This window comes from Euleptes europaea, chromosome 2 (assembly GCF_029931775.1).
Source record: "Euleptes europaea isolate rEulEur1 chromosome 2, rEulEur1.hap1, whole genome shotgun sequence".
Classification (NCBI taxonomy): domain Eukaryota; kingdom Metazoa; phylum Chordata; class Lepidosauria; order Squamata; family Sphaerodactylidae; genus Euleptes; species Euleptes europaea.
Genome location: NC_079313.1, coordinates 52,163,441 through 52,188,467, shown reverse-complemented (window position 1 = coordinate 52,188,467; position 25,027 = coordinate 52,163,441). Strand labels below are relative to the sequence as shown.

At 40.8% G+C, this 25,027-nt stretch overlaps 1 protein-coding gene across 1 annotated transcript in view; it reads right to left on the bottom strand.

The window, feature by feature from the left end:
* Positions 1–318: 318 nt before the first annotated feature.
* The window catches only part of ZNHIT6 (zinc finger HIT-type containing 6), a 47,061-nt gene continuing 22,352 nt past the window's right edge, over positions 319–25,027 (bottom strand). Inside the window, exons 7-10 of the mRNA XM_056845651.1 lie at positions 24,523–24,603; positions 24,251–24,331; positions 4,534–4,670; positions 319–571 (exon numbers count right to left, since the gene is read on the bottom strand). Coding sequence (XP_056701629.1) covers positions 495–571; positions 4,534–4,670; positions 24,251–24,331; positions 24,523–24,603 — 376 coding nt within the window. The 3' untranslated portion in view covers positions 319–494. The remainder of the gene's footprint in view (positions 572–4,533; positions 4,671–24,250; positions 24,332–24,522; positions 24,604–25,027) is intronic.

Genomic DNA, 25,027 nt, shown 5'->3' with positions numbered 1-25,027 from the left:
TCCTCAATATAAAGCCCCCTTAGGGCATTTCAGCCCATTGGGCAATCTAACCTTGTATTATCTATTCTGTCAGCAACCTTCCAAGGACTCATTCTTGGGTACTTTTCTCCCCTGCTGCCTGAGAATTCTTTAACTGGAGATGTTGGAGTGAATCTAGGATCATCTGGATTAGCGTCTTCCTTAAAATACATTTACACAAACAAACACTGAAAAAGGAAATTTACTGAAAGCATCTTTAATTACAAACTAGTACACCTGTTCAGTGCTTGGCACACAAATCCTGTAAAATCCTCCAATTTTGTCACTAATTTTCAAAAATGAAACTGAAGTTAGTGCCTTAATTTTAATAGGCATGTTTGGATTGAAAGACTTCTGTTTACAAGTACTGATCTAAGACATATTAAAAAGTGGATGTTCAAAATATACCCGCCTAATATATCTTCAAGGTCAAGTGTAGCAAAAGCTGCTCCATCCCTACATATGATCCATTTTTTTCAGGAGCTGTCTCGGATTTCTCCTTCTTCTTCAGATGAGCTTTCTTTAACCAAGTCTTTACTGGGTTTCTCAGCATCTATAGTGGAGGAGGAAAAAAAATACTTACACACAAGTTTTTGGGTTTGCATCTTCATAAATTTGTCTGTGTATCCTTTAAAAAGTATCAAATGGGCTTTATTTCCTCCCCATACAAGGAATGGCTGCTACCCATTTCCACATGGAAAATCAAAGGGACTGAATGACATGTGGGGGAAAATACATGCATTTAAAAATATACACCCATCAAAAATCAAAAATACACTAGATATGATTTATCCAAAATGTGACCTCCACCTTTTCTGGTTGACGTGCTTTTATTTTCTTGTCCAAATTCATTGAAGTTATACAGATGCATTCGAAGTACTATTATTCTCTAATCAGTAACTACGCAATTTTGACAACAGAAGAAAGATTTTCTCATTAAGAACTTTTGTGGTAATATTTGTATAATAAGCTGCATTTGACATCATATATACAAGCAGTATTAGCTAATAAAAACACCCTTGAGAAGCATTGTGTGTTTTTCCTTTGCAACATGCAGTTTATATATATTTTTATTGCTGATGACTTCATATAAGGAGGAGCAGGAGAACCAGGGTGAGCTGGAGGGTAAAAGAGGGAGGGAGGAGTGACAGGCGCATTGGGAAATGCTCTCACATCACCACTCGGTGTGTTGGTCAGTCCTGGGACTCCAGACAGCTTGAGCCTATAACATCTTCTCTGGCTCTCAGGCATGCAAACATTCTGTTTAGATGTTGAAATATACAAAACTACAACACCAGTATGTCATGCCTTAATATGGTTGAAAGGATTCCAGCATGGAACAATCAATTCTTAGCCATTCTCTGTGTAAATCACAAGTCTGAAACTGGAAAAAAACTGCATAACAATACAAAATAGACTGAGGGAGGAAGATATTTATATATTAAAACAGGGACCCAAGCTTTGATTTCTCACTCAGTGAGTTCAAGGCACAGCCCTATGGGGTAAGGTTAAGGGAGGGGTTGCAATTAGGCTGTAAAGCTACAAGCCTGCACCAGAAAGGCATGAACGTATATAGCTACCCACACACAAGACAGGTATGATTACTTTCTTTTGCTACAGGTTTGAACGGAGTCTCAGGGAGCCTGAGGCTGATTGGTTTTTATGTTCTTGGGGCCTTTTTGATATGGGCCTTTTTGATATGGGGAGGATAAAAGATAAGGCAACGAGAAAACATACATATAGAGCACAATCTGATATATCACTAAAAGTCATTCTCTGTGTAAATCACAAATCTTAAACTGGAAAAAAAAACTATGCTGCATACCTTTCTTGTGTATATGTAGCTACATGCCCCCTTTAATAATAAAAAGTTTCTTGAGTACATTAACTCTAAAATTTGACTTTAAAATTGCTTATAAAAAGTGAAAGGATTCAGAAGAGTTGGTTTTTATATGCCGACTTTCTTTAACACTTAAGAAAGAATCAAACCGGCTTACAATCACCTTCCCTTCTCCTCTCCACAACAGACACCCTATGAGGTAGGTGGGGCTGAGAGAGTGTGACTAGCCCAAGGTCACCCAGCTGGCTTCATGTGGTGGAGTGAGGAATCAAACTCAGTTCTCCAGATCAGTCCACAGCTCCAAACCACCACTCTTAACCACTACACCACACATACAAGGGTGTGGGAAAAGCTCTAGGGAAAATAGTTTCATGGAGGAAGGGTAAGGGGATTTTTAAAAATTATTTTTTTCTTTAGAGATGTCAATCCAGGCCTAAAAACAGTGCATTATATATAAAATGTTGCAGAGGGAAATGAGGTGGGGGGACCACCGTGGAGAAAACCACAGCCGTAACCAGGGGACGGGAGATTTTGATAGACATAATGACAGAACAATTTTATTATTGAAAAATTGTTTCAGGTTTTCTTTCCGTCAGAATTTTCTTTCCTTCCCATTTTCAAAAAACCAATGTATAGAGGCCTAGCTATTGTTCCCCTTTCTTCCACACCCTGGAATCAAATCTACAGCAAAAGCTGGAAAGGGAATCCAATAAGCAACAGAGCCACAGTCTACAAAATGAAATAGAACAATCACCACACTGTAAACAAAAACATCCACAGTCAACAATGTTCAACCATACCAAATATACTCCAAACTGATGGCCAACATGAAATAAGGCATCCTGCACACCAAAAGTAAGAGGACTAAGACAAAACACATGCTACCATCACAACCATCAGAAAAAAAGCACTGTTTCAACTCCACACCATACCCCCAAGCCCAAAACTGCCCCTGTGGTTCCAATGGATGATTAAATGGGAACATGACACCCGGTGGGGGGGGGACATCACCCCTCCACAGAACCCGAGGATCTAAGGCTGAGAGACCACCCCCCACAAATGCCACCATTCCCCAGGACTGGCATTCAACGAAGAGCTTCGGGGGGGGGGGGGAAGGAGATGCCTGGTGGAACAGCTCAGTTTTACAGGTCCTGCAGAACTGCTTTAAATCCTGCAGGGCCTGAAACTTGCTGGGCATAGTGTTCCACCAGACTGGGGCCAGAGCCGAAAACGCCCCCCCACAACTTCTTTTCCCTACCCTGATCAGAGGTTGCAGCCAGAATGTATGCTGCAGCTAGAATACATGTACTATAATCAGGAAAGGCCCTCAGCCTGTCTAGAATGCATTTCTTAGGGGATTAACTAGCGTCAGACCCCACACAGAGAAACCTATGCGAGGGTGGGCAGAGGGCAAAAAAAGAAAACCAGAAGCAATATTCTATTCTATTGCTCCAAGCATTTAATTCTGTCACATCCAAGGCCAAACCATTCATTTGCAAATACTGAAAACGAAGGACAGTTAATGTTCTATTTATTACAAATATGAGAATTCAAAGGTAGGGGAGGAGCTGGTATGTTTTATTTTTTATTACCTTATTGATCACGTCTAAATTTAAAATGCAGAGAGATGATTTGCGATGAAAGCCTTCAATTTAGATTTTCCCTCTACCAACTGAAAATTCAGTAACAAGCGTAACGTTTATTACTGAATGACACTTTCATGAAAGGATAGGTACAAAAGTGCAAGAAGAGCAGGGTGCTGAACAAGTAAGACAAAAGGAGCATCCTAAATGCTTTGCTTTCCTGTCGATGTCCATTTTGAAACCATGTTACTGACACTATAAAGGTATCTGTTCCCTTTATATAGCCAGATCAAATTTTGTCCATGTTCTTTATTGTTTGTTACTTCCAAATCAGTAATAATATAAAAGATCTATCTACAAGTAAAATACAGTATGCAATTATCTCCCAATTATGTGAATATCTGGAAAAATAGATCTCGTATTTGTCTTCCTGTGGCAGAACCTTTTTAAAGTGATTACTATTTCACCTAATATATTAAGGCTGCAATCTTCAGAACACTTTCGTAGGCAAAAGTCCTACTGAATACAATGGTTCTTGCTTCTGAGCAGACCTGTTTAGGATTACTCCCTCATTCTGGAGTATAGCAGATTAGCAGAATGTAATGGAAATTTTTTTAAAGATTTCACAGTAGAAGTAAGAAGTCTCTGAGCTGTAGAGCAAACCATAATTTGAAAGAGATATTCCAACATAATATTGTGTTTTTAAAGTAATGTAAATTTCCAATTACTGAACAGATATTTTAGCTGGTATAGCAAATCAACTACAATGTAAATTAATGCTACACTGCAAACATTGTCCAAAAAGCTATTCATATGGCAGGTGTATGTGTGATGTCTCAGAAGAATGATAACAGTTTACCCATATTTTAGACATAGTAGAAAAATGCTAGTAATTCTATTGCAATAGTTAAATATGAAATTTAATTAGAAAGGGGTAAACAAGCATACTATGATAGTAACCTGTAGGAATGCAACAGAGCAAAAATGCTTTATAGTTTATGGTGAAAATCAAAGTAGATATTCATACCCAGAACTAATAAACATCTCATTAATTAGTGTTTTGTTTGAAATATCTTATTTAATAATAAATACCTTTATTCTTACTGTAGCCAAGAACAGCCATATCCGTCTTGAATTTTTTCAACACTACATGCAAAGATGGGTATTCAATTATAGTCTTCCCTCTCAAATTGTCTAGAAGGCCTTTGCTGGCATCTAGTTCTTCATACCTTTGAAAAAGCAATTGTAATGTTAATTAGCCTGTAAACAGACACACAATTTGAAAATAAAATCCACACTCTGCCACAAAACATAACAGATCTTCCAGGATTTCTCACAAAAATCCAAGTCTTATTCAGGCATGGGAAGAGACAATGCAAGAAGAGCCCAATGTTCTGTCCAACATGAGGCTTGCTTAGTAGTGGAATGCCGATCTCTGCATGAAGACAAACACAGTCTCTCATGTACTGACCATGATACAGAAGTGTCCCATTTACACATTTTCCCGAGCCAGTACATTTTGGGTCAAATGTCTGGTTCTTTGCTAATACTAAAGTTCCTTAACCATTTTGGAATATACATCAAATGAAAGGAACACAAAACAGCGCTCCCATAAACTTCTCTCTCTGTCTCTCAGAAACGAATGTATGTGTGTGAACCACATTTCACATCTGATATTCTCATGAGTCAGTCAGTCCCAAAAATCCTTTTATACAAACTAATAATTTCAGGAAAGATGAACAATTATCTCATTTTCAAACTTAGTTTGCAGTAAGTTGGACTACATGGTATCAAATTTCCTTTTCCTCCCCCACATATGAAATTGAGAGGCTTAGAGGCAGCAGCTGATTTTATAATAATGAAGATAAATTGAAGTTTATTATTTACAGATTGGTAGATAGATTGATTACTTTACTTCAAGAGAGGCACAAAACCTAGTTGGTTAGGAACAGTTCAGATCATGAATGGTTACAGGTACAGTACTTAGTTTTCAGTACGGTCTCTTCAGGCCATTCAGTAAATATTCACTTTGTTCATTATACTCATTATACGCAGTGTGGACTCGGTTTACCCTAGCACAGAGAACACCAGAGTGTGGAGGTTTATCCACAACCTTTCCCACTCCTGAGATTTGCCCACACCTTGTGGGGGGAAAAAACTTTCCCCCCAAAAAACTGAATCCCCCCCCCCAAAAAAAAACACTATTTCAGGAGCCATCTCCCACTTTGTGACTGAAGAAAGGGTTTTCTCTCTACCCCAATCTTCTCTTTGTCACCACTCAGGTTTGGTTTATGTAAGCTAGGTAATATGTGAGCACACAGGTTCTAAGAGTCCAAACACACAACTGCCCAGTTTGGGAGCTCAAAGCTAAAATATCAAGAACTACTCTCTTCCTCCAAGAAGACTCCTATCAGCTCACCAGACTGCCCACTGCCTGCTGGCATTGGCTGACAGAATTCCTCAGTCTCAGAGTTTACATTTAACCTTGTATCCATCACAGGGTATATCACTCTTCAATACTCCTCCACAAACTCATTGGAAAAAAAACACAAAACCCACTTTTAGGGACATTGTTCCAGTAAAGACCTTTGCCTGTTGTGCAAGAAGTTCTTTACCTAGAAAAGTGCTCTAAGATATGCTCTTCTACCTGTTGTCTGGTACAGCCCAACCCTACACCTCATTTGCTGCTTGTGTAAACCAGGATCTTGTTTTATATATTACTGTTCCCATTGAGCAATGGGGTTTCCCACACACCAGGCCACAAAACAGGACCACCAGATACATTCCCTCTTGAGCACAAAACAGGACATTCCTGCCTTAAATAGACTTGGTTAGTGCCCACCCTACTTAAAGCAGATGTACAAGCACTTCTGAAGCACTTCCACTCTCCAGTCTGTACAAGATCAATGCAGAGAAAGGTGGGATCAAAGGTTATTCATAATTCTTAAGTGTCTCAAGACTCAGAGAGAAGAGGCAGGAACTTTGTCACAGGTGGACTACTTCTAAAGTCTCTCCTCAATGACCTATAAATGTTCTAGTGCTCAGTTTGCAATTTTCCATTTGTATATGATATTATGTAGCAAAACATATCTGAAATCTAATTTATGGATAGAGTTAAGATATGTATTAAAGTTTGTAGTCTAACCCAGAGCTCCCTGCAGTGGTAAACTGAAGTCCCAATTTCTATATTCTGGCTACCCACATGACTGCATTGAGACTGTCTCCTCTTTCAGAAAAGAGCCCTGTGATGCAGAGCAGAGCAGCAGTAAAAACTCTGCTCATGACATGAATATGATCCCAATGGGAGCCAGCTCAAGGTTGACTCAGCCCTCCATCCTTCCGAGGTTGGTATAATGAGTACCCATCTTGCTGGGGGTAAAGTGTAGGCGACTAGGGAAGGCAATGGAAAACCACCCCGTAAACATAGTCTGCCTAGTAAATGTCGTGATGTGACATCACCCCCTGGATCAGTAATGACCCGGTGCTTGCACAGGGGAATACCTTTACCTTTTTTACCTCCTTTAGAGGATGCATTACAAGGTAAGAACAAGCATTGTCACAGTTTCTAAATAACTGTCGTAACAGTCAACCAAGCATGTTCTTTATTGTGATCAATACAACAGTCCCTTCATGATTCAATGTATTGCAGAAACAAAAATGTTTCAAGCCCTAAAGGTACTGTGAGTCAACATTATCTCATCAATTGTAAAAAATACAAACTGAGTTGTAAAGCTCAGATGTAAGTATGAGTAAGAGACCCATTTGCTTACCTAATATTAATTTATACAAACTATATCACTTGCAGATTTATCAATAACCACAGAGTATACTGAACTATTTCTTGCATAACACTATCAGGAATCAGATGTAAAAAAATTTAGACATTAAACTCTGGAACTTGCTTCTTCTGGTTTTGGAAGAAACTGAACTTTAAGCAATGGCTACTTCCCTCAAATCCAACTTCAATCATCGTGAAAATATTTGGTTTCGTGTTTCTTTCAATCCAAAGTAATTATGACCAGTTCTTACTGAAACCTTTTAAAAAGGATAACAGTATATTACATTTCTTATTCAATGAGTGCATTCATAACTTTTGGATTAACACATGAACAGAAACATATTTACTGATTTATTTACAGTACTTTAATGCAAAGTGTGGCAATACCTTTCCGTTGGCAACAGTCTCAACACATTCTTTTCTAGTTAAGCAAACATTTACCACCAAAAGGCTAAAGTCATTCACATGCCACAATACACTTTCCATTATCTCATGTTTTAGACAAAACATCTCTAGCGTCCAGCTTGGCACAGCATAAAACATTTGTACTTTAAACTATTTTATGATAGTAAATTATTCAAGTGTTAGATCACCAAGGCATAGCTTTAAGTAAAGTTTATTGGTTGACAGACAGTGACAACTTTTGGCAAATATACAAGACTTTGGTGCAGTGTGAAGAGCAAAAGAATCTTAAGAGAATAGTTTTTGTAACATAACAAAACTAAATATCTGGAATATGTTTTGCTTTTAATTCCTTTGTTATCCTCTCTCTGTTAACTCTAATGCCCCACCTCTAGGTACCACTGCTTTCATAAATAGTCTATTTATTAGATCTATCAGCTCCAATTCACAGAGTGCATAACCCTGAATGAATTACAAGAAAACTGTTCAGTGTTTCAAAATTAATTACAGAAATAACTACGTTAATGTAGAACAACTTCCAAGTCTAATAAGAAGGGTCTTCATATTAAGCTCATTTATCTACAACTATTAAAAGGCAGAAGTATTTTTACATCATGGTTACTATGCAAAACATAGGAAAGTATTGCGGAAAATGTAAGGAGAGACTAACAGCAATCCTAAGGGGGGGAGGGTTTGTTGGGTCAGGCCCGGGGACGGCACAGCAAGCCGAGAATGTATTTTTAGAAAACTCATTAAACTACTCCATGCAGTTTAACCGGGCTATGCCTCCCTTTTCCAGGCGCAAGTTTGTGCCAGAAAAAGGGGACATCCCTGGGGCGAAAGGACTTAGGGAGTTGACTAAGGTCAGCCTTGCCCCTGGAAATGCCCCCTTTGGCACCAGCGTGAGCCCTTGCTGCCGGCGAGACTGTGCTGGTGCAGGTGGCTCGCGCTGCTTCCTGGAGCTGGCAATAGTGCCAGTTTAGCTGGCACAAGTGGCACTAACGCAGGCGCAGGGGTCAAGATGGCTCCTATCCCCTTTCAGCCCCCCCTTCAGGATTGCTCTGTACAAAGCTTAAGTATTTAGTCTGCACTGAACCATCCCTGTTTAGTACCCATACATGTTACTTGCTCAGCAACTACATGGGCAGAGGGGTGGGCAGGCCACAGCCTCTAAAGGGGAGCAGTAGAAGCATCTGAGAGTTGGAATGAGGACTTCTGTCAACTATATGATATCCAATCATTATAAAGGACATCTGAACATATTTCAACTAAATGAGTGTCATTACTGAAATAAGATGGGTTATCCTCAGGACAAAGATGATGTCTGAAAGTGGCTTTACTCTCCAGGACTCTGTTTGCATTGCAATGCTTGAATACTGTCCATTGCGATTTACCAGAAGTCATACAAGCTCCAAAGATCCTTCCGTAGGCTTCCCAGAAAGCTGAAAAGGCAGTCTACTAATCCTTCTGTAAACTGCTGCAATACATAGTGTCACAAATGTATATCTCTTCAACGGGGCCTCCAGCTATTCTTTCAGTGGTGAACTCAGTCATCCCTGCCAGTTCAGACAGCAGGAAATTCCCTGCTAAGATCAGTCCTTCCTGCATGTCATCTAGAGGGACTTTAGTTTTAATAATGGAATTTTTGTAGTCTGTGATTAAAGATAAAAATGAAAATCCCATGTGAACTGCACTCCTGTGATAAGGCATGACTACCTCATCAGAGAGTTTCAGATGAATAGTGCATACATACTTGGAAAAGAATGCCTGTAACACTGACTTTTTCTTTAAAAATCATGCTGATGTCATTTAACTTAAACAATGGAGAGGGCTTCTGAAGCAGCTGTGCATACCCTTAACTTTTGAAATATTCCTTTAACTTAAAATGTCAAAGTAGAAAACATAAAACCAAAAGAATAAGTGAACTTCAGGTTCAATTGAATAATGCACTATGAGCTTGATAGAAGCTAACGAGGGTCTCCCTAAGAGAACAGAATGGTTAAACCTCATTTTGCCGTAGAGAGAGCAGGACAGAGAATGCACAGAAGAGATGTACATAGCACTTAAGATTCCTTTCAAGTACTAGTTTTGAGGGGCTACAGCAGAGATAATAACTAACAGATGGACATTCATTCCTAAGTGGTGAATAAACTATTCCTTGTGGTTATGATTTGTGAACAGGAAAATAGTGAAATAAGTTTCTCAATTTTATAGCAAGGGGAGAACTACATTCATAATTATACATTCAATTTTGTTGCAACTACAAACTTATTGGATTTTGAAAGAATCAGGAGGGAATATTTTACAATATGATTTATGAAGAGCATCAGCACTTCCATGATAAGCTTAGTTTAGACCCAACAGGGCTGCCTTTGAAGACTGTCCGGAAGCTACAGTTGGTACAGAATGCTGCGGCCAGAGTGTTGACTGGAGTGGATCGTAGGGAGCATATCACTCCAGTCTTGTTCCACCTACACTGGCTTCCAATATGTTTCCATGCTTAATTCAAGATGCTGGTGGGGTGGTGGAAAGTGCCATTAAGTCACAGCTGACCTATGGTGACCCTGTAGGGTTTTCAAGGCAAGAGAACATTCAGAGGTGGTTTGCCACTGCCTGCCTTTGTGTGGGCTGTGAGAGTACTAAAAGAACTATGACTGGCCCAAGGTCACCCAGCAGGCTTCATGTGGTGGAGCGGTGAATCAAACCCAGTTCTCCAGATGAGAGTCTGCCACTGTTAACTACCAAGTTGGCTCTCAAGATGCTGGTACTGACCTTTAAAGTCCTATACTGTCTGGGACCAATATACTTTAGGGACCACCTTCTCCCATATGGACCGACCCACTTACTCTGGTCATCCTTGGAGGCCCTGCTTCAGACAGGTGGCAACTTGAGAAAGGGCCTTCTCTGTTGTGGCATCAAAACTCTGGAACTCCCCTCCCCCCAGGAGATTCATCTTTCTCCCTCTATTAGTGTCTTTTGCCAGCAGGTGAAGACTTCTTTTGTTTCAGTAATGGCTATTGGCCCTCCTTCTAGTGTTGTTTATGTGTTTTTGACTGGATTTTATATTTTAACTGCATTTTAATTGTTAAAATGTTTTCATGTTCACTGCCTTGTGGATCCTGAAAGGCGGCATAAAATGTTTTAAAATAAATAAAAGGATTATAATTAAACACCACAATAGAATGCAATTTCCTGAAAGTGGCTATGTTTTGTTCACCCGCATTATCAACTGTTCTAACTCATCCAACCAGAAGTGTCTATGCTATCAGCCACTTGCATATTTACAAGCTACAAATCTAAAGACCCTGCTTTGGAATGAAAAAAAATACTTTTACTGCTACTTAGCTCCCATTTTGGCCAGCTAACCACAAACCTTGACTTCTTACGGGACAGAATAGTCTAATTCCCTGTGGGCTTGTGCTTATGATTATACTGTCCAAAATGTAAACTCAGTCAACTGCTTATTGTATATATTTGCTTATATATACCAAACTGGGCAAGAGTTCACATATAACGTTCATTTTTCTTGGGGGGAAATGCCATGAAAATACTCCTGGGAGGAACAGTTGGCCAAGGCAAGTGAACTTTGTGTGAAAAACCCTTCAGATGTTACACAAAAGCCATGACCAACTCAAGGAAAGTAAAAATGGAATGTTATCTTTTGCTGCACCATAAATAGCAGCACATAGCTAGAAGCCTAAATTGCAGAAACCAAAGCATATGATAAATACACAGTAAAGACATAAAATAATTCAAAACAGGAAAAAAGCAGTGGAAGATAATGCAAGCACCTTGGGGCAGACACCTTTTTTCTTTGTGCTATATCGTAAAGCACTATGCAGTATGCATTGATGGCATCTTATTCATACATGAAACATTAACAGAATTACTGTGCAAACTGCCTGACATACTCAAAACAGTGAACAGAAAAAGAAACAAAGGATGCAATCCAGTTAGTTTAAATCACACTTACTCAAAGTTTAATTTAAAGTTTTACAGCCCAAGACCATGTTATGTTCAATGTCACCTTAAAAGTATAAATATTTGCTACAAATCTCCAGAAATAGCAGAGAAACTGCTAAGAGTTAAAGACAAATGAGAAAAAATAGTTATGGCTAAGGAAGATGGGCAGCCCACTCCTGAGGGGAGGGGCTGAGCTGGTGGCTGGAGGCAGCGCAGCGGTAGCGCCTCCAAAGGAAGATTCAGCTCCCCTACACTGACACCAGGAAGCTGCCCTTACTTGCAAGCCCCATGAAACTGCTCCATAGCGTTTCACGGGCTACGCCACCTAAAAAAGTGGCGCAAATGCAAGAAAGGGCAAAGGGGGTGCGCTCCTGGCCTGAAGGGGGGTTAGGAAGCTGCCTAAAGGTGGCTCTGCCCCTGGAACGCCCCCTAGGACGATGGTGCACCGTGCCAGCGTCCCGGGGCTGTGCTGCCACAGCAGCGCTGGGAGGCCAGCATCCACACCCCGAGGCCGGTGTCTGTGCCGGTCGCTGTGGCGCAAGTGGTGCTGGCCCTTCCACACCTCCTAAGCGCTTTTGCCCTCCCAGGTGAGGAACGGGCTGTTCACGGAGGTATGGCACCCATATCAGATACAAGAAGGAGGGAGAGGAGCATTATGAGGCAGCATAAATAGAAAATACTTCCTTTCCTAGCATTATTTTTCCTGCTGGCCATGCAACCTGGGGAAAAGCATGGCATGATCAGGACACAGGCCAGGATTGAGGAAAAATCCAGCCAAAGCTAACACAACGTGGAGGGCTTGCATAAATAGGTAGCAGGAGCTGTTCAGAAATCAGCTCTCACTGCAAGGCCTAGAAGGGAGAAGCTGAGCCAGGGGCCTAGGCCTGTATTCAGACATCACAAAAGGTTTGGGGTATATGGAATTGAACCTGAAGATTTTCTAGTTCAGGAAGCTTAACTCTCACTTTCTGTCTTGTCTGAATTCAGGCACCTTAACAAACTGGAGTTTTTTTCCCAATAAAAAGGATTAAACCATGGTTTATCAAAACAGGGGGGGAAACCAATTTGTTAAGGTGCCTGCATTTGGACATCACAACAAACTACAATTAGATCAAAAACTTCCTAAAGCAGGAGGTCTTCATGAGAAGGAAGGAAGGAGATAGTGACCAAGAAAATAAATGAGGCTCCTTAGTGTGTGTGTGTGTGTGCGTATGGGGGGACGGACGGACGGGCACACTGTGCAAGTTAATTCCTCATGAGGTGAGCTCTGTGGACACACCCTTACATAAGTAGAATTGCTTTCACTAGGAATGGTTCAAATTGTTAATGTTTGCTGCTTATTCCACAAGTTTTTGTGATTTGCATTGGTTTGATTAGTCTTTCAATGTTTTCCTCAATTTTTTTTTCGTGTTATCAGATTGTGTTTTTATCTGCCTTCTTTTTTCACCTTTTCTGCTTATTCAATAAAGATCAAGTCTGTCTTTCTCTGTCTCCTTTCACAATTCCACCTGAAATATCACCCCCCCCACACACACACACACCAGATTGCATCTGTGTATATAAGGACTAAGGTCTCTAGCCTGGGTTGGGAGGTACATGCAATTCCTGGCAGTTCTGTTAACAATATATTTTATTTATTTAAAACATTTTGATGCTGCCTTTTCAGAGGCCTACTCAAAGTGATTCACAACATAAAAGAAAAATTAACAGCATTTAAAAACTTGCCAATAAAACACAGAAGCATGAAACATTTGGCAGCATGACCAATCCTGTTATAAGTCCTAAGACTAGAAGCAGAGTATAAAACCAACTAAAAAGGTCAAACCCCCAGTTAAAAGCTTGGGTAAAAAGAAATATTCTCGCCGGATGCTTTTTAAAAAAGTGCACTGCAAGCCTCAAGGGAGAGGGTACTCCATAAGCAAGGTGCCACCGATGAAAAAGCCGTCTCTGGTCAACATCTGCCTCAGCTCTGCAGGTGGGATCAGACAACAGGGCTTGTGAGGGGGATCTTAATGGACAATTTGGACAGTATAAGAGGAGAGGGTCCTTCAAGACTAACCCAAGATCAGAACAGTCAAACCACTTTTCAGCAATCATTTCAGAACAGCAGCAAGAGACAGCATCTCCATATGTCATTCACTGTATTCAATGTATCCTAGAAAGCATGTACAGAAAAAGCAGCAGTACAATGAGCAGAACCTTAGGAAAGCAGATGGTTGGAAAATATTCAGCTAGCATGGCACAATAGGAGGAAAAACAAAATCTGATTTCAGGAATTTCAGGAACACCGTAAACAAAGCAAAGCAAACATCCTTTAATCTCCCCTCCCAAAAGTAGTGCTATGAAACTAGATCTCAATGTTGCAGTGCTCAAATGAGCAAGGATTTAAAAAACCCCTGAAATTGAAAACACCATAGAAGAGTCAGAGAAAGTACTAGTCAACACAGGAAAAGCTAGTCATTAAAAAAATTAATTTATGAAAAACATGGAAAAACTGTAGGGGGGAATCAAAAAACAAGAAACAAAGAAGAGATTGATACCTCATTACTGACGTTTGAAAATTGTTTGAAATAAATATGAAAGTTCCCTTTGCAATCTGCCTAAAGAACAAAACTAGCAGTAAAAAGCAATGTTGTCTTAAAAGATGGGAAAAGCTTGACACTTTCAATAGTCCCGATTTTAGCATGCTAAGGAAACTAATTTCCAGAAGCTCTTTATCCTCACTTTTTAGTGAAGTCTCACTTTGTATTTCTTCTTTTATTTCAGTCACTACAGAGTTAATAAACTAGTCTGTCTGCACAAAAGCCTACATGTACAATACTCTGCTGTAGGTGAAACAACTGTATTTCTGTGTAGGACAACATCTCCTTAGAAATGTGAATGCATTTTCAACATTTTTAAAGTTTAACTTAATATAATATTGCATACAAAGCAGAGTTATAAATTTAAAACGTTAACTTATTACCTTCTTACTATGAAGGGTCTTGGTAACACACATACCTCTGAACACAAAACATGGAAAACTATGAAATACTTTCAATGGTACAGACAATACTGCAGCCCTCTACAAAGGACATTATGTTCTTTGAAATCCATGTTCGTAGGGGAGTGGGCCTGAGCCTGCTGGTCTCACCCCCTGCCTATATATGAACAATGGCTTATAAGCAATAGACTCTATGTGCAATGAATTGTATCCACAGGCTCCACCCCCATGATACGAAATGTCTGAAAAAGCAGCGGTCCTGATCATGGGGACAGAGCCCGTGTATATACACCCCCTTAGCATGTAAACTCTGTACTCATGAACCAGAAACTGTTCATCCGTATAAAGTAGGGCTAGCGTGATCACGCCTGCTCCCCTTCAACGAGTATTGATTTCAGTGATATAATGTCATCTATCGAGTGGAAGTGTCACTATATTAATACTTCTGATTTATTTATTATATATGATTTAAAACTAAACACTTATTAAACTTTTTCTTGATACTGTATGTGTGTCACTATAATGCTTTGGTAATGTCTTTTTAACTACGAACATGGCACTATATGATATTATGATTGGTCAGGACACAACTGGAGTACTGTGTGCAGTACTGTAGGATTCCCTTCAAAAAGGAAAAAATGGAGCAGGTGCAGAGGAGAGCAACGAGGATGATTCCCTGAGACCAAACCCTACAAGGAAAGGCTGAGTGGAGAAGAGGAGGTTGAGGGGGGACATGATTGCTCTCTTTAAGTATTTGGAAGGCTGCCACTTAGAGGAGGGCAGGGAGCTATTCGTGTTGGCAGCAAAGGATAGGACTTGCAATAATGGGTATAAATGACAGGCAGAAAGGTACTGGCTGGACATAGGTGGTATGACCTGGAACCACATTACACAAACTTCTTTGGAGCAAACACACAAGTCAGGAGATACACAACCAGCAACTCATTACTGTGACTGGTGGGAGACTGGCTGGGAGAAGCAAGGCTCTCTGCCAACATATGCTACCATCAGATGACCGAACCTTAATTAAGTAATTATGCGAACTATATTTGGTAGTTTCTGGAAGTACAGGTTGAGAATCTTGGTTGGAATTTCTGGAGGCAGACTCAGGCAAAATGGTCCTTCCATCTGAGAAAAATTTAGTAAAGAAAACAATACTTTGGTTTCAATCAAAAGAACAGTTCAAACTTTACTCTCGCCTTTTTTTTCTTGCCTGTTTAAGAAAGAGTCCTTTGTACTTCTGGTCTTATATTCCTGAAACAAATGTTACATTTTAAGGACTAATGCTCATCATTAGTAAGTTCTCGCCTGAGCCAACACGATACGCTACAGCATATAATCATAAATTGTAATCTGCAAGACGGCCATCGTAAGAAAATAATTTTACCCTTGATTGATAAAATGAAATCTAACCAAGAATCCTCCGTATGCCGGTTTTTAATGAATGATTCTATTCCTGAAGTCACTTTAAAGGTGGAGGAACTTCTGGTGGAAGTTGTCAAGACTAGGAGCAAAGTTTAAAATATATTTAAATTGAAAATGTATGGACAGAGAATTTTGTGCATTGCTTACATACTATGACTACATGCCAATAAAGGTCAATTGATTGACTGATTGATCTCATGAAGATTCATTCTAACATAGTGGTACTCACTTTGTGACCTGTGGAGAGCCACATTCTCTATTACTATCAACCAAAAGAGCCCTGAACCGATCTTGTCAGTTCCTGAAAGATAAGCAGGGTCAGCCCTGGCAAGTATTTGGATGGGTGACCTCCAAGGAATACCAGGGTCACAATGTAGGGGCAGGCAATAGCAAACCACCTCTGAATATTTCTGAATATCTCTTGCCTTAAAACCCCATGGGGTAACCATAAGTCAGTTGTGACTTGAAGGCCAAAAAAAAAAAGCATTTCATGATTACTGTATACTCTGAGCACCACCCCACCAAATATGCACATATAATAATGTAGGATATAATTATTAATACTAAATATATACTATAACCTTTTTAATTACCAGAATCTTTGCGTATGTTGAGTTGTCTCTCCTCACCACTGTTGGACCTTAGCCAGCCCTTGCGTATCTGAAGTGAGGAGAACTTCCCTCTGCCTTCCCACTCTCTCCTCAGCATGAGGCAAGAGAATGAGACTGCCAAAGTGCCCAGAGGAGAGCAAACTGGTGACAGAGAAAGGGGAGGAAAACCATCAGTACCCTCTTGCTAGCCTGTTCTTTTCCTGGGTGGCTGCTGTCGAAGTTTTACTCTTCTTTCTCTGAGGTCAGCTTGTTCTCCTCCCAGCAGCCACCTGGATGTGAGTGAAGAGATTATGAAGAAGGTGGCAGGTGATGAAGAGGATGAGACCTTTACTCCTAAAACCTGCAGCTCTGGGAGGCTCACAGCTCACCTTGTCTCCGGGCCTTCCAGTAGCAACAGTTTCAAGGAAGGAACCACATGTCATCCACAAGCCCTACCAGAAAATGACCTTGCCCACTTTCCCGGAACATGGCAAGCCACATCCAGCAATGGTACTTAGAGAAGCCACAGGGGCATGTTGAAGAGCCCTCCAAAGCTACTGAGTGAGTATCACTGTTCTAACAGGTCCAACATTAAAGATGAGTAGCATCTGCGCGATGTGAAAGCTTCAGATCTGAAAGACAGCCTTTGTGACCTGGTATTTTTCAAGCCCAACTAACAGATTTTGTTATGTTAGACAACGCACTAATCTGCCCTAAAATGGACCACGTCAGCCTGAGATGCTCCCAGCAGAGTACTCGAACAAATGGAAGACCGGCTGAAAGACTCAGCACACTTCAAATCTGATGTCTACACTGATTTACCATGGTAACTAGTAGACTGAATAATTTACTACAGTGAAAGCATCTAGAATCTTTCTTCCTTTCTTTTTTTAAGGGGTATGTGAAATGTACTGAGCATCTTCAAGGGCAGACCAGAATACAGGGTGTATAGTTACATAGAACTCTGGACGATACAAAGAGCCTGCAGGTTTCTGCTGCCGCAGGATTCTCATCGACCAAAAAGAACCTTGGACTTGGGCCACAGCAGTAATTCCAGATTTGCAAATGGCAAAACCTCTACTCCACCCATATCTATGTGCTATCCAAACTCCCAAATACGGTTCAGAATGTAAATGCAAATATTAAACACACACTCCAACCTCAAGCACAAAAGAATCTTAAGTAGTCTGCTCATTTTGCCAAACTATACTTGTGACAAAAAATGGTGGGAAAGAAAAGCTGACGAAGTAGGCATTGCATAATTCTGTGTAATCATTTGCGGTTGTGGGAAAAAGGAATTTGGAACAGAAACACAAGGTATTTAATCTACTGTGAAGACAATGCAACTACACCAAAAGACAGTTACTTCCATGTATTTGTTTCATCTGGCATATTTCTTCTCATGAATAGGAGAAAGCTGAGGTAACTGTCTCACTCATGTACTGTGATACAAAAGCAAGCTCTTAACTCAGTACTTTACATTCCTTAGGATAGGTTTTGATATTCTTACAAAAGTTTAAATTTGCCATCTACTTGCCGAATAGCCACTAAACCTTAAAAAAACAAATATGTTCCCACCTCTTTGCCACAGAAGGAGGGTCAAACATCTGATAAGGTCAGAAGAACAGTTCTAGTTCATTTCTGTCGAGATGAGATGAACAGAGGGATTCCCTTTTGGCAAGGTTAAGTGGAAATAGTTGTGTTGGTTCTTTTTGATAACTTGCAACATTCCCATCTGAAACCCACGTTAAGTGACAGAAACAATGAAAACTGCACTATTTCTAGCTGTACTGTCACTGCCCTCTCTTTCAGAAACTTAACCCCAAATTCTATAACATTCACATACTGTGAAGTAGTTAGTCTCTTGGTGTCTCCATTTGAAACAGACTTTTCAGAAAGCTTTTGATAAACTTTTTCTGTCTACCACAGAAGGCCATAACAGCTTCAACATGAAAAAACAGAACACATACTTGAAACAATGCACTAGCTCGATGCACTTAAAAAAATCACTTAGTTGGATCCAGTGGGCCATAAAAATATTGCTCTGCTCATAGAACAGATCTTTCCCAGTTCTCCCTTCCTACAGCAGCCTACTGTGCTGCTCAAAATGCTTTTCCAGGTGTGTCTACGTCTATGGCTCTGCAGGAATAGCATGCGGTGTAACATGGGGGTCCGCAGAGGAAAGGGGAAATCAGCAAAAATCATTTGCCACGGAAGCACTCTTCTATGAATGAAGGCCATTGATGGATCCAACCCATTGCTCCTTAAAACGTTTAAGCATTCAACTTTCAATCCAGTTCTACCTTTTGTATAACATTTATTTGTATATTCTTCAGTGAATGTTGTTTCTGCAAGAAATAACTCCCTCATAGCCTTTTTCACTTTCAGATCCTATAGTTAGACTGAATTCTCAGTAAATGAGAAGGTGATTTCTCATTTATTGAGAAAATGAGGTAACATCAGAGCATTACTGGACGAGATACAGATGGGCCATAAGCAAGTAACTGATGAAGTTCGCAGCAGAAAAGTATAATTGTTTGGAATCTTCACCCCTAAACTTTTGTTTAACTGAGGGCCTAATACATTTAACAACTTAGCAGTTGTTCTAAGCCTTGACTATTTGATATCCCCCCCCCCAAAAAAAAACCTGGTGCTCCTGCACTGCAGGGAAAAACCTATAAAGTAGCTGATCATTAACCTTCATTTTTTTTTTTTTGCTAAATACTGCACTATGTCAAAAGAAGTAGCTATTGGTTACTGAATTTTACCATTCTTCCACAGAGTTTCCTTAAACAAGTTTCCAAAAAAAACAAGCAGCTAAAACATATATGTGCCATTTGAATACTTATGCTATGCTTCAGTTCCTTCTGGTGGTTCTAAAATCCTAATGCATTGGTTATTGAATGTCCCATTTTGTCGATTGTACTGACTCACTATGTATAGTCCACCTTGAGTCCCTATGAGAAAGGTGGACTATAAATAAAGCAAATAAATAAAAAACACTGAATGCTGCCAATTGTTAAATGGTACTTAGTAGCTTTAAACTGTAAAAGTTAATAACATTTATAGAATTAAAAAGAAACTCTAATCTTTACATATTTTTTTAAAAATGTGATGATCAACCAGCATCATGTGAAAGTTGATACTGGCTTACTTAAAACATAGAACATGGTCACCAGCACAGTGATTGTATTTTATAAGTCTTGCAATATCCATATGCAAGCTCTCTTTCCCACACCATCTATACTAAAAACAAACAACCAGATTTGCATAGGCCAACAGGAATGGACAAGGTAGATATCGGAACTGGCACACAAATAATACTTTTGATGTAAAGGTACTAGTACATCAGGTACAGGTGTCACTCGAATGGCTCTTATAGTTCAATCTTATATTTACACTAATAAACCGTAATAAACTTAACTCTGCGGCATTCCTAAATACAGTACCAGAAATCATTTATCCATTCATCCCATCCTTCCTCTGGGTGATGTATAATGTTTTCCCCTCCATATTTTATCCTCACAATATCTTTGTGAGACAGGTTGCGCTCAGAGACCGAAGACAACGACCCATAGTTACCGAGGCAGTCTCATGCCTGAGTGAAGAGTTGAACCCAGGTCTTCAGTTCTAGTTGGCAGTACAACTAGCTTAAGTTTAGGAGTAGCTTAAGGAAAATGTAATTCAGCAACAAATGTTTGCAATATTCAAGTATCAGAATACCATACCAATCATTTGTGATTTGTCATCAATCCAACCATATAAAGTTTTACTACTTAACATTCACTTTGTTAACATCAAAATCATTTGCTTACAAAGGCTCTTCCAGCTAGTCTTTTGGGAAAATGAGAATGTGTACTTCCCAAACGAGACTGTATAATTTGGCAGTTGTGTCCTTCCTTCCCTTACTGGAAAAAGCAATAATTCTATGCATGAAGTCATTCTGAAGGCATCCCAAACATAATGCATTGCACAATATTATTAATTTACTTTGATTCTAGTAGGTTATCTGGGTTGTGTGACCGTGGTCTTAGTATTTTCTTTCCTGATGTTTCGCCCACAGCTGTGGCAGGCATCTTCAGAGGAGTAACACTGAAGGACAGTGTCTGTCCAACGGTCACACAACCCGGATAACCTACTAGAACCAATGAACTCTGACCGTGAAAGCCTTCAACAATATTTACTTTGAAGTTTGAATCACAGATGAAGACTTACTTCTCCTTGGAGACCTGTAACAGGAGATACTGCAAAGCTGAAGAATGGCAGCAAGAAACTCCAATTCCTCCTCTACTACCTGGAGAGGGGAAGGATACCTTCCAATACATTCATGAGAAGAAACTCTCATGATAAGTCCAATGTCTTGTCCTTCCATTAGTGGAGGAAGGTATACTTGTATGGGATACTGAAAAGCTCTTATCCAGGGTGGGAAAAAAAAACAGGAGAGAAATTATTGAGGAACTATTGTGGCCCTAGCCTCTCAGGCCCAGCTACCCTGGCACACATGGATCAGTGGGCAGGACTGAGAAACCCTGCAGAGAGCAAACTATGCAGTGAACCAAGGAATGGAGGAGACCTAAACACTATCCTGGACCAAGCTGCGTGTTGGCAGAACACGGCAGAAGGCGAACAGTGCTGTGAACCCAGGAAAGGAAGTGGCCTGAACTCCATCTTGGATGAAGCTGCGAACCTCTGGAAGAAAAGATTGTCTCCAGCCCCACCTGAAATGGTCCTGAGCCATGGGAGAGCTGCTCCTTTCCAGACAATGAAAAGGACAGCGTAACGTTTGCATGATTATCAACGTAGCCGCTCTATCAAGATCAGACTGAAGACCAGAACCAGAGACAATGACACTCTCCTTCACACCCTGAAATTCCTTTCTTGGGACAGCCAGAGAACAGGCTAATCTCATCTTCTAATTCATCCTCTTCCTCCCTTACCCACAAGCACCTGATAGTCTCTTAATATCAATAATTGCTCAATGCTTGCCAGCCATCAATTATCTATTATTCTCTGGATTGTCTAGCTCGTCTTTTCTCCCTGTGATATTTCTGTACTTGAGAAGCAATCTTACCTTTGTACACCCAGGACCACATGTCCAGTGAGTCAACCTGACCCAGGACAGAATTTTTGTATGAATTTTATCACCTGCGCCATAGTACGGTTTCCTAATATCTAAGTACTGGCCGCTGAGCAATCCTGTTTGCTGTAGCCTCTCTCCTTGAAACCTCTCGCAAGACCTCTGAAGGTAGCTATAGCTTCTAATTATCCTATCCCTATCAGACATCTGTGCGTGGCTGTGTTGAATCACTGTGTTATTTGTGTGTGTGTGTGTGTACCCCCCTTTATTCCCCTGAATAAAGAACATCTGTTTTTCTGTTTAAAATTGCTCCTTAGTTTATTCCTCCCAATTTGCTCATCCTTCGTATACATAGGTCCAAGACCCCGTTTTAAATCAGCCTTGTTAGAGCTCTAAATTCAGTCTCCAATTAGCTAATTTCCCCATCTACAAATTGGAGACCCCCAGAATTCCCCACAACACTACCTTTTAGAAGACTTTTCTACAAAACACAGCCTCTACAATGGCAACCATGTCTATTCTGTAGTGTCTCACAAAAGTAGAGGATGAGGCCCAAGTCACTGCCCTATAGATTTCTGCAATGTATGCATTGGGAGATAGGGCCACAAAATTAGTGGTCACTCTCATAGAACGGGCAGTGACCTTTGAAGTCAGTGGAAGATCCTGAACGTTGAAAGCCATGGAAACACATGCTTTGATCCACCTACCTATGGCTACCGATGATGCCTTCTTCCCATGGTATTAGGTAAGAAGGAGATGAACAAGGCATACAAAGATCTGAAGACTGCTGCCATCTTAACACAGATGCAGAGGGCCCTCCGGCCACCTAATTTATATTCCTAAGGATGGCTGAGATGAAGACAGAATGAGGGAAGATAGATCTCCTGATCCCTGTGGATCAAGGAGTTTACCTTTGGTGTAAAGGATGGATTGGTGCACAAGGTCACCAGGTTCTCCTGAAAAGAACACAGCTCATCTCTGATTGAGAGGGCAGTGAGTTCAGAAATCTTCAGGGCCAAAGTTATGGCTAAGATAAAGGCTATCTTAAAAGACAGAATTCTCAGTGGAACTGACCTCAAGGGCTCAAATGGAGGTTTGTGTAGAACTCTCAACACCTTTTTGAGGTCCCACAAAGGGAAACAATCCTGAATTTGGAGGGCTGCGTAGGGCTGCTCTCCTTCAGAAACGCTCAACAAGGCTGTGGCTGGAAAGACGTTGTCCTGCAATGAGCCAGAGCACTGATTGTGAGGGCTGCCACCTGGTGCCAAAGAGTGTTGTGTTTGAGGCCCTGATCCAAGACATCCTGGAGGAAATGGACTTCTGGTATGCCTGCTTCAGGTACACTGGTTTTCTTTCCATGGAACCTCCTGTGGAATGCTTTCCAAGTGGCTCCTTAGGTCCTGTGGACAGAGGATCTCCCAGAAGCCAAGATCACCTTGACAACTGTTTCTGGAGAGCCATGTCACCTTTCAATGTCCATGTGGAGACGCAGAGACAACTCAGATTAGAATCATAGAGTTGGAAGGTACCTCCAGGGTCATCTAGTCCAACCCCCTGTGCAATGCAGGAAATTCACAACTACCTCCCCCTCATTCCCCTACTGACCCCTCTACATGCCCAGAAGATAGCAAAAAAATCCTCCAGGATTGAACATGGGACCTTCTACATGCCAAGCAGATACTCTACCACTGAGCCATGGCCCCTCCGCAGTACCTTGTGTAGGTACTGCAGCTATTGAAAGGGAAAAGAGCAAAAGATATCCAGGCAGCAGATCATGACAAAGCCCTCTCTACAAAATGTCAACTGCATGGAAACAAACTGTAGTTAAATCAGTGGTGAGAACGTGCATTCTGCACATGCTCAGGCACCCTTGTTTTTCTGATGAAGCGCCATTCAGGCAGAATGGTTTACAAACTAAACTCTGGCTCAGAGCACATCCTGAGTCAGAAGTTACTAGTTCCGGGGGTGGTGTGGTGGTGGATGTCCCCTCGATATGTGCACCAGATAATTACTGGATCATCTATTTTAAGGACCAAGGACGCCAATGATACCAAGCGGGTCAGATGGGCTGCCAGGATAATGCTTTCATTTTCTCTCTTATTGAAAAGGGAATGGCGGTGTTGATCTGAAACCTGAGGAACCGACAACATGCTTTGCTACGGAAGCCCCAACATACGGCCGCGCACAGACATATGAATCCCAGATCAGCTGAGCCTAGGACGGCACCACTAGGCTGCTTCGCACATGCTCGGAGGCTGGCAGCTTGCAAATGCTTGTATAACAATCTTGTGTTTTGAAACCTAGCATCCTTCACTGATGGAACAATCTTTGTCTGTTTTTCTCTTCCTTACTACAGCCCCCAGACCAGCATGACTTTTTGTCTGCAACTTCCCCCCTTGCCCAGAAATAGCCTTTTGGGGGTTACAGGAGGGTGATAGGGGGAAAGGAAGTGGGGAAAGATTTTCTTCGGCATGCAGAATGGAAGTAGAATACAACGCAGCATCTCTCTGTATAGTTTTCTAACCTGACTAATGTACAGTTTTCTTTACACATGCACATTTTCCTTTCTACAAATAAATTAAACCACTTACCTGTTGAAGTTGGGTGAGCCAATTTCAACTTTCATTAGAAGCTGTATGTCTGATGGAGGGGATGTTGTATAGATTTTTAATCTAAAATAGAAGACATAGTACATTTGATACACTCTGCTATGTTATAAGGAATTTCTTAAGAGTGCATTATATAAACGCAAATTACTAGAACAATGTGCTTGTTGCAGGAGAGTATAGCATTAAGAAACAACAGGTTATTCAACATCTTTTAATAGCAGATTTGTGTAGCAAAATAACTTTTCGGCACATACCTTTGACAAATAACAGGATCAGACTCTTGAGGATCAACATAGCGCTTAAGAACATCACACAATGGTTTATCATCGGGCACCCTTCATTCAGAATACAAAGGTATGTTAATCACAGAGCTCAACATTTCCAAGAACGGATACAACAATCATACTCCTGTATGAAAAGGCAACTGTATATACTATGGAAAGAACTATAATATTGGGGTGTATACACCATATTAGGAGCCCCGTGGCGCAGAGTGTTAAGCTGCAGTACTGCAGTTAAATGCTCTGCTCACGACCTGAGTTCGATCCCGACAGAAGTCGGTTTCAGGTAGCTGGCTGAAGGTTGACTCAGCCTTCTCATCCTTCCCAGGTCGGTCAAATGAGTACCCAGCTTGCTGGGGGTAAAGGGAAGATGACTGGGGAAGGCACTGGCAAACCACCCCGCAAACAAAGTCTGCCTTGGAAACGTTGGGATGTGACGTCACCCCATGGGTCAGGAATGACCCGGCGCTTGCACAGG